Below are 10188 nucleotides of genomic sequence, written 5' to 3' on the forward strand. Positions count from 1 at the left end.
GAGATCAGAAGCAGCAGAATCTGTTGGGTCGACCGGCGCTGCTTTTTCTCTCGTCTGTCTTCATTTTTGATTAAAAGTCTCGATGAAAAAAAAAAAAAAAAAAAAAGCAAATTTTGAGCACTGAGCTGATCTGTCAGATGTGAAGATGTCAACGATCACTCTGAAAGATCAATGGTACAAAACCAAAGCTCCAAAAAGCACCATCAGGATCATAGAAGAGGAGTATTATTGTCATTATGACCAGCTTGGATCCGTCCAGGTTCTGATATACACTGCTTATAAAATGTAAGGAAACACTTCATTCTTACATTCTTGGATGGATGATATCCTCATATTTACATTCTGTGCTTGCACTATTCTTCTTTTATATGTATTTTTATTCTTATGTTTGCATCATTTCTTACATGTAAATTTTCCTTTCTAGTATGTGTGTATCTGTGTGTGTACTGCTGCTGACAACATAAATAAATCTCATCTCAAATTGCAAATTCCTTCAGTCCTCCTGACCACCATCACTGTTTTAACCCAAAGCGAAGCCAATAAAAACGCACCAGCTGACTTCGGGAACAGATTTTTTAATGTTTCCATTTTGTTCAGTTCTAAGACAGTGAGTTGTTGGATCAGCTCCTCGCTGAGACACCCAGAGGCGTCACAATCGTCTAAATGCTGTAAACACAGTAAAATATCAAATGTAAAAAACAAGTACTTTATACGTGGTCGAAGGAGAACAGGGCAGGTCTACAATATATTATGTTGATGAGAAGCAAACAACATGAAACGTTTCTGCGCGCCGACAGAACAACCACACAAACTCAGTCCCACTTCACAGCCCAACACACACACACACACACCTACACACACACACACACACACACACACCCCGCTGTACAGTAACAGTAAAACTACGCTGACGAGGTTAACATGTCCAGTAAAATGCTTCGTTTAAAAATACAGCAATTAGAAAAATTAAGGGAACAACGTTTTTAAAAAAATACACTTTAAAAATATGTTGACACTAAAAATATTCAGATTTTCAGATGCCGAGTAAGTGGCTTAAATTAAATGTCCGAGGCTCTCTCCGGGGTGAAGGACTCCTCCAGTCTAATCTGCTGACTTTTGTTTTTCCAGATTGGCGATCGTCGTTCGCTCACAGACCAGGCATGATGTAGGCGATGTTGTCCAACGTGTTTGACTGAAAAAGAAATGGACTCGTCAGAACGCTGCAGTGACGACAGACAGAAGGGTTCAAGTCCACACACGAAGTATTGTAGAAGTACAGCCGTGACTCGATAATCCGACACTAAATGTAAAACCTTCTTCTGTAAACACTGAGCACGCTCGCTGCGTGTGACGTCGTCGTGTCCTCTTCTGCACATGCGGGACACTTTTGGCTCGTATGAGGTTCACACAGCAGATCACATACAAGTCGCATTGAAGTGGAAACGTGAAGGAAGTCACAAAGAAATCCTCATTGAGCATCAAGTCCTGCAGTGTGAACGTAGCCAATCTGTGGGATTGTTCAGTCAGATAATACGCCGTCATCCTGATTGGTGACATTAAATGTCATGTCGGAGTCAGAATCCAAGGCTGTCGCTATGTTAAGGCTGTCGTATAGCAAGGTTTAGGATCGTTAAGGGTCGGATTATCGAGTCACGACTGTATTGTAAAGCAGACAAGTGATGAAACTGATGAATGAGTGCAATGTCAAATATTCATCAATACTATACCAGGACGTTTCGAGGACATCCGTTCAGCTGTGGTATCTGTGCTGTGAGACACGTCAGGGGGCCCAGAGCACACAGGATGGAGTCGAGGAGGACAGACAAACTCCCAGATACCGCCACCATCCCCTAAAGCAAGGACACATCAGTCATTTCATTTCACTGACTAAAAGACAACATATGTGGTATTTGATATTCACTAATAGAGCTGCTGTAATCAGTCAGCAGAATAAATGACTTCACACTAAAAATGCATTGACATCAACAGTCTTTTTAGTTTCTTTATTATGATTTCAACTCATCCTAATAAATGTGTTTCTTCAGGGTCACTGCGTAATTGTAGCGTAACGCCACCTGTTGGTTTTAGTTCCAGTCGTTGGTCAGCTGCAGACAGCGCTACAGGTTTTGGAAGTCTGGGAGTAAATCAAATGATCACAGAACCAAAAAACTGGAGTGTAAACTGCTGAGTTTGGATGGAAGACCACAGCAACACAATGCACCTGAGGAGGGACTTCACACCCGCTAGCTTCCCTCCTGCTCTCTGTGCTCACACATCATGGATTTTATTACAGCTGAATTCCCAGTACAGCTGGTCTGATTGGTGATTTTGTGCCTGATGTGAGACGAAGGAACGAAACAGAGACTGAAATGCTGAAAATTTACCCAGCAGTCATTACAAAAAAGTGTCGCTCTGCAGCTGAAATCCAGATTTTTTTAACCATCTGACAAACTCACCACACACGAGTTTAAGATGACAGTCGCTCTCTGAATGTGGCCGTGCGTTTAAAAAATGTGCCAAATGACACAAAAAGCTTGAGCTGCTCACCATGGTCAAGTTGCACTTTGTTTATTATACAGACAGGACTTTATCACATAGTTAAGGGGCTTGATAAAAACTTTAAGTCCTCTTTTTCTTTATGTTTATCATGTTGGAGTTTCTAGTTTAACGCTACAGTTTTGCACTTTATATAATAATGCAAACATTCATCTTTTTGATTTCTAAACTAATCTGCAAAACAGTCGAGAGATGAATCAATGGAAAGACTGACATGAGAACTCGTTTTTTGTTTCGTTAAATGTCAGTATAAAGGTTATCGCTCAGACTAATGGCTGTGAATACGTGTGCAAACTCACCTCTGTTTCCTGTAGCCGATGCCCGATCAGGGACAGGGACTCTCCTAAGAGCTGCAGGTGAGCTGCTGCGTCGATGGGATCAACGTCTGGGACTCTGGCTGGGGACAGGGACAGAGTGCCGGGCGTTCTGTTCGGCGACACAATCCCTGTTGCTGTTCCTACGACTAGGAGGACCAAAAAAAAAAAAGTAATTTAGAGAGCAAAGAATTGAGAAATGATAACGACAAATGATCAAATCAGCTAAGTCCAGGATACCTTTGCTTTTGCTCTCGCTGGAGGTTTTGTGTTTGACCGTGGTGGCTTCAGCTTTGTTCTGTTTGTGTTGCAGGTACTGAGCTTTCTGCCTCCAAACCTGTAGAGAACAAGGAAACCAAGTTACATCCAGTCCACCACCACGACACTTATACTCTGTTAAACAGGACGAGGAATGAGCTCACTAGCTTGTCTTTCTCTGGCATCGCCTTCCACACCTCTGCCAGCTTCTTGCTCAGCTCACCAAACACTGCAGGTCAGACACAGGAACAGATTAGTTTACATGGTTTCTTCTGAGCTACACTGTTTATCAAAACTTTACTCACCAAGTCCTGGCTGTTCGGCGTTGATGTTGACCCTGTACTCCTTACAAAACACCTGATATGCTGTTGTGTTCTTCTTCTTGGGCTACAAGAGGAAAAAAACACTCAATAATCAAAGTAACAACGAGGCACAAAACTCAACGACTACTGACAACATGGAAGAGTTGTGATCATACCTTATCTTTATCCTTCTCGTGCTTGTCCCGATCTTTGTCTTCTTTCTTCTTCTTCTTCTCCGTCACGCCGTCGTTGCCTTGGTGGTGGTGAGGAGGGATGGGCGTGCCCATGGCGTACATTGGGCCAACGGCGCTGTGAGTGACAGTGGGATGGGAGTGACTGTGGCCCCTGGATGAGTCTGATGAAGGTCACACAAAAGATAAAGCAAAGGTCAAGACAATGGCAAAGGGTACAAGTTTGAGAAATTGGGATTTATAGTGAGTGTGGTCTTGAAATCTGAAAATTCAGAAAAGAAACTGTCCGTATTGTGGTGGTACATTCTTTTAAAGCCTCTTTTCTGCTTCACAGTATTCCCATTATTGGCTTCAGCTGGTCTCAGGTCAGCATAATGACAGTAACACTAGAACACCACAAGCTTTCTACAAGGACATTTAGAACTGAGCTTTTGGGGTCTATTAGAACAGGTTTACATGCTTGTCTGTGAAGATTCATCCAGGTCATGGTTACTCTTGTAGATTAATCGTAGCAACTGGACTTGCTTGAGTTCCTTGAAGACGTTTCACCTCTCATCCAAATCCATTCTTAAGGAGCCATTAACACCTCATGTCTTAATGACTCCTTAAGGATATAAGTATCTGGAACTTCCAACTCGTCAGTCAGAACTGAGGTGGAACGTCTTCAAGGGACTCAAGCAAGTCCAGTTGCTACGATTAATCTACGAGTTTACATGCTTCACTGTTCAAAAGACCTCTAACTGTACATTGCCGTAGCATATCTTGTCACCCTCTATCTGAAATGGTACCATTTAACTTCTGTTTTTTTTAGCCCAGTAGGCTCTGATTGGTCAGCTGGCCAGATAACAGTGGGTCGATGCTAGTTATGTACTGTAACCCCAAATCTCTGAGTATGGGCCGAGATGTTGCTCTGACAGAAACAGGTCTAGTTAGGAAATAACAGTGGACTGTGAGGAAGCTGCTAAACCTGTTTAAAGGAGTTTGAATAGTTAAAATAACGTTTGTTTAACAACCACAAAACTTAACACTAACGCACTGTGGCAAAGCTACACTGAAGCCACCAGCACTGTCTGCCCTTTGGACTGATACGAACAAAAACCAAAGACAGACATGAAGCTGACCAAAGATTATCTGTCTGACGTCCTGCTGCAGTGAGTTTCCTCTTGTCAGTCATACAAAATGTAAGCCGTGTCTCTTTTCCATGAAGTATGGCAGCTATCAAACGTTTGCATAGCAGGCCATGACCACGATAGCAACAGGCTGCATTTGACTGAAACTAACGTGCACCTTCATGTCTAATGGGTAAAGACGACAGCAGAAATATTTAGGCGTGTTATGTGTATATGATATGTACAATATTACAGAATCATTTCTTCACGTTTCTACTGTTCAAATCATCCAAACAGACACAGAACTCAGAGTCACAACTGACTGAACTCACCTCCGAATCCTTTACTGTGTTTCTTGTCCTTCCCACTTTTGTCCTTGTCTCTGTCTTTCTCTTTGTCCTTTTTCTTTTTGCTTTTCTTGCTCTTCTTTTTCTTTTTCGACAAGTGCGTGTATGAGTCATCTATAACCAGCTCGCCCGCCTCCAGCTCTCCCCCAGACGAGGAGCTATCGTCTCCCATGCCACCTCCGTAGTGGCCTGCACAAGAGAAAACAGGACAATAAGCTCAAGATCAAGTTCAATGCATCAATTACTATCGCTGGAACAATTTGATTTAGGAAACTGCAAGAGAGAAATAACCTGCATCCTCAGAGCACCATTCAGAGTGATCTTACCTTCCACCTCCACCTCTTTTCCCACGACAGGCAGCGGATCTCTACTCTGCTGCACCTTCTTCTTTGGTGACTTTGACAGTTGCGTCCGCTCTCGGTCCTTTTCTTTCTTCACGCTTCCTTTGGACGAGTGCGGCGTGAACGGGAAGCTCTCTCCTTCCTCCTTCTCTGGCGACATGATGAGCTTCATCTTCAGCCCATCTGCCTCGCGTAGCGTCAGGGGCTCCTCTTTGGGAGCGCCGCCGTGGAAAAGAGACGACTTGGAGGAAGAGGACGAGTGCTTCTTGGAGGAAGACGACGACGACGACACGGGGCGGGAGTGCGAGAAGGAGTGGCTCCCTTTGCTCCCGCTGCCGCCGCCGCCACCACTGCTCTCGCGTTTCCGGTCCTTGGAAGAGTGCGAGGAGAAGGAGGGGTAGGAGGGCTTCTTGTGCAAGTGGGGGCTGGGGTCCGAACCTGTGGCCAGGGGGGAGGTGATGGCTTGCAGGAGGCCCATCGCTGTATCTGTCGGGTGGGATGATGAGGGGGAAGAAAGAGTCGGGGAGCGGTCTGCAGACTTGTGCTTCTTCTTATGGGGAGGTGGGCCTGAACCATCATGGTCTGATAAGGGGAAGAGAAAAGTAAACACAGACCCAAGCTAATAATAATCTGTGAAAATAAGACCTCTTCTCAGTACATACAACCGCTCACCTCTGTAATAGTAGTCGTCGCTATGCTTCTTCTTCTTTTTGTGCGAGTCTCCTCCCAGCATGAAAAGTTCTGAGTCCTGATTGGCACAAAATAATTTAATGCAAAACATTAAAACGCACATCGACACCTCATCTAATAAAGGTTTCTGTGATACTAAGGTCAGGCTACTCAGGACAGATAACTTACTTTTGGCCGCTTCTTGGAAGACTTTCGTACCTGGGCAGCAATCTCCTCCTCCTCCCTTAACAGGTCCTTGTACGACCTCCTCTTCTCTCGCTGGCTACGACCAGCCACAAGGCCCCTGTCTCCCTCCATGCCCACGTCTAAAATACATAACATCAGTCTTATTTTATCAGTAAAACACTTTTATCTTTTGGCCACATGTGCATTAGGAAATACTACATTTAACATTGGTTAAATTATGGGTCTTTTCTCTTTAAATTGTTCTTCCTTCTTTGTGCAAATGCTGTGCAGTGGATCAGCTTTAACAATAAATGTAGTTTTGTTGCTTTCTGTTTGTACAAAAATGTCCAGTGAGTGTGCACAGTGCAGTCAGACTACAGTACACATGGACATTACCAAGTCCTCCTTTACCCTTGATCTCCTCGAAAGCCATGGTTTCTCCTTCGTCAGCGCGTTTGCTTGTCATTGGATGTCATGGATCACATTAAGGCAGGACTCTGACCTGTTAAACACACAAAAAAAGAGAAAAAGTGAAAGCAGTTTAACGTTGCAGTACAAGTCACAAGTGGAAAAACCAACACGTTTCCGTCATTTACATGCCTTAAACGGATGATGGGTTGTGTCAAATATCCCTACTTGGCCCTGCAATGAGCACACCAAGCAGCTGCAGGTAACCAGGACGGACTCAAAAGTGAACAAGTGCCCGTTGACTAGCCGCTACTACACCAAAAATACCATTTGTGTTGTATTGCAGTACTAATGTGGTTTGTTACACATAAATGAGCACAAAACGCCAGCTAAACAAATTCCCGCCTACTTTCGTAAAGATACACAAACACACCCCCTGTCTATTCACTTTGACACTCGGGCTCCCCAGCATTTCCAAGACTCGAATCCGTGCCGCCGAGTGTGCCGTCAGCCGGCCAGGGAGGGCGGCTAAGGAAAGCCCGAGGCTTTCCCTGACGGCTAGGCCGCAGTGGCCTGAGGTGGACGAAACACTGCGGCGGACGTGCATTCAACTCTGCTCATGTCTTCGTCTCCTCTGAACTGACAGCGAGTGTAGTTTGCAAACACCGGGAGGTGAGGAAGAAGGCGTTTCTTAAAATTTACTACCTCTATGGGATCTCCAATTTACGCGGGTCCGGACGCCATCTTTATTTTCGGCGAGACAACAATACGTGTCGGTGGAGGGGAGGGGCTTCGGCAGCGCAGCCAATCAGCGGCGAGGATCAGTAGCCATGTTAGCAACGCGTTCTGCTAAAGCTCTGCATTCACAACCAGGAATAACTACAGCAGGCCTCTCATTTAACATAATGACACTGAAATCTGTATAAAAATGCAAAAGCAGACAATATAAATAAACAATAAATAAAAAAATACAATTCATTATGGCACTGCATTAAGGACACAATCCTATAAATAGCCAAAGATATTGATTTATTGATTCACACATATCACAAAATCATTTTGTACAGTACAGATCACATAGAAACATGCAATACAAGAAAAAAAAAAGGCAACGATACAAAGATGCTGTTGATAAGACAACCAAAAGCACAACAGTGAAAATCATTAAGTCTCATAATAATTATCATAGAACTTGTCTAATAATGGCAGGCAAAGAGAGAACATGACACACACACACACTTTGACTCAAACACTCTCTCTCACACACACACACACACAATAAAGAGCCAACATCCAACTGCATTTCTGGGTTAGCTTCTGTCCACCAGCCTCCTGCTGTCAGTGGGTTTGCCCCTGGGGTTTCTTGTGTTTTCCTGATCATCTACGACAGTGTTGGCTTTCAGCATTACAGAACTTCTCATTTAAACCAAGAAAAGAACAATTTTGTTAGCAGGTGCCTGTATTTTGTTGCCCGAGTCTTTATTTTACAACTGTGTTTTGCTGCCTATGAAAAGTGCTGCTGGTCAATTATTGCATCCCTTATTAAATAATTATTGTCTTGCTATATTTCTAATAAATGAATCCCACATATCCTGGCCTACCTCCGTAGCACTGTGTCACTGCTGGAGAATGATCTGGCTGTCATTAAAATGCTGCACCTTCCAGACTTTCAGCGTGCAAGTGTTCTGCTTGGAGGTTGCTGCTTCCTGAAGTGAAAGGGATTTTGAAAACGGCAACAAACAGATGCTGGAAGAGGAGGAAGTTGTGTGAAATGTGCAGCAGCAAAAGGCACACCCCGAAGTCTAATTCCGGCAAGTCAGAGTACTTTGGCACCCGTACAGCCGCCTCTCTTTATCTGTAGACACCAACCGTGGTCTCAAGCAGTCTCACCCAGAGTAAGATCTGACTGGCTAAATGAACACTGAAGGATATATGCTGAGAAGTAGCACAGTACCGTAGCGGTTAAATGCTAACTAAATCTTATCTTGGTTAAAATGAAAAAGTCTCTCAATGTCCCATAGAGCAGTCTTGAGTAAACACTGAGTTTGGGACAGACAAACCCCGGCACCACGGTTCAGGCGGCTGGTCCGGCCAAGGCTCCTGAAGAACTTTAAAACAGAGCAGCTCTCTGCACACCTTGTCTTCTACCTGTCACCCAGATTCTGTTTCTGTAGACTGAGTGATGTGAAACTGGCCAATAAATCAGTCACTTCATCCACCTGAAGGAAACAGAAACAGACGTACGAGTTGGTAAACCACTAAATGCAAATATGAAAACAAACAAGATACAGTTTAGCTGGACCGTAAAACTTCACTGTTGTGCATTTGCATATAGTCTGCGGGTGTTACCTGCTCTTTGGTGCGTGTGTGCTGCAGCTGAGTGGAGATGTGCTCCAGCCTCTCTTTAGCTTCACTCTGGCCCATTAGGTTCAGGTATTCCCTCAGCATCTGAATAATCTGTGAGAGAAAGTCAAACAGTTTGTATTACTCAGGAACACAGTCAGTATCAAAGGCCCAAGTCTCACTTTACTGAACCAGGCAGGTTAAAGTCTTCTCTACCTGCGTGACTTCTCCTCTCAGGGTTTCTAAGCTGCGCGAATCTCCTTCCTGCAGAATGTTGAGCTTGGAGCGTGCGAGATGCAGCGGCGTCCTGCCTGCTCGGTCGAGGGCATCCACACGGGCGCCTTAACACAAACAACAATGTCCATGCTTATTTATTAGTTTCAATTACTTCTAAATGCTTCAGTTACTACTGAATCTCCCTCTGGGATTAATAAAGTCATTCTGAGTCTATTCCATCATAACATCTACAGTTTATTCATTCTGATTGAAGGATAAATGTTGTTGCTACATTCTGAGTTTACACAAATTAGGTTAGCTACAGGTGTTTATATGACTTGTTCTACAGCTGAACTAAATTTTTTATCTTAATTTTGATGTACTTATTATTTTAATCTATTTGTAGGAAATATACAGACAGCTGGTAATTACTGCAGAGACACCTCAAGTATGTAGAAATTGCATCTTAGTAAGAAACACTGTAATTCCACTTATTGTTTGTTCATGTTTAGTGAATGACAGGGAGCATACCAGTACCACATTGAATACTGACTGCTGAGTACTGTCCATCATTTTAACATATTAGGACCTTTCTAATAAATGATATGAGGTGCGATCAAAAAGTTAAAAGTCTGCGGCTGTTCTGCACAAATGGAAAGCGGCACATTCATGCTCAACCAACAGGCGCCACCAGTAACTCTGGTGACTCAGGATTCTGTGTGATGCTGCGTGATCAACATCAGGACCCGTGTTACACGCGTCTTTGTCTGCAAGGATCGATGTCAACAGACTTGGTTTGATCCCAACCTTCATATCCAGGATCATCAGTGATGGGAACATAGTTCTATCTACAACCATGACCAAGAGACACAGAGCAGAGCCTACAGTCTCCAAGTCAGGAGCATCACCAACAAGATGATTGTTATTTTCTGTGTAAAATCGTCCCCC

General features: G+C 43.8%; 2 protein-coding genes across 3 annotated transcripts in view; both read right to left on the reverse strand.

Moving 5' to 3' along the window:
- Positions 1–555: 555 nt before the first annotated feature.
- hmgxb4a (HMG box domain containing 4a) lies at positions 556–7454 on the reverse strand. Of its 2 annotated transcripts, none has more exons than XM_008285591.1 (13): positions 7387–7454; positions 6685–6775; positions 6277–6413; positions 6091–6166; positions 5404–6000; positions 5063–5266; positions 3607–3785; positions 3434–3515; positions 3293–3357; positions 3111–3207; positions 2856–3019; positions 1728–1850; positions 556–1192 (listed from the first exon to the last, which is right to left on the reverse strand). In XM_008285591.1, the coding sequence occupies exons 2-13, from the start codon at positions 6737–6739 to the stop codon at positions 1148–1150; spliced, it is 1824 nt and encodes a 607-aa protein (XP_008283813.1). In that variant the 5' UTR covers positions 6740–6775; positions 7387–7454; the 3' UTR covers positions 556–1147. The 2 variants fall into 2 exon arrangements, with proteins under 2 accessions (XP_008283813.1, XP_008283812.1); XM_008285590.1 differs by having other exon boundaries at positions 6670–6775.
- A 235-nt stretch (positions 7455–7689) lies between these two features.
- Positions 7690–10188, reverse strand: part of ankrd54 (ankyrin repeat domain 54) — a 5725-nt gene continuing 3226 nt past the window's right edge. Inside the window, exons 6-8 of the mRNA XM_008285592.1 lie at positions 9241–9365; positions 9031–9138; positions 7690–8900 (exon numbers count right to left, since the gene is read on the reverse strand). Coding sequence (XP_008283814.1) covers positions 8826–8900; positions 9031–9138; positions 9241–9365 — 308 coding nt within the window. The 3' untranslated portion in view covers positions 7690–8825. The remainder of the gene's footprint in view (positions 8901–9030; positions 9139–9240; positions 9366–10188) is intronic.

Source organism: Stegastes partitus, unplaced genomic scaffold (genome assembly GCF_000690725.1).
Source record: "Stegastes partitus isolate 25-593 unplaced genomic scaffold, Stegastes_partitus-1.0.2 Scaffold410, whole genome shotgun sequence".
Classification (NCBI taxonomy): domain Eukaryota; kingdom Metazoa; phylum Chordata; class Actinopteri; family Pomacentridae; genus Stegastes; species Stegastes partitus.

Coding starts and splice junctions, on each gene's coding strand:
- hmgxb4a (XM_008285590.1), bottom strand. CDS start 6,739: ATGACAAGCAAACGCGCTGACGAAGGAGAAACCATGGCTTTCGAGGAG. Junction 3,208..3,292: donor TGCCAGAGAAAGACAAGCTA/GTGAGCTCATTC, acceptor TGTTCTCTACAG/GTTTGGAGGCAGAAAGCTCA. Junction 1,193..1,727: donor GATGTCCTCGAAACGTCCTG/GTATAGTATTGA, acceptor TTTCTTTTTCAG/TCAAACACGTTGGACAACAT.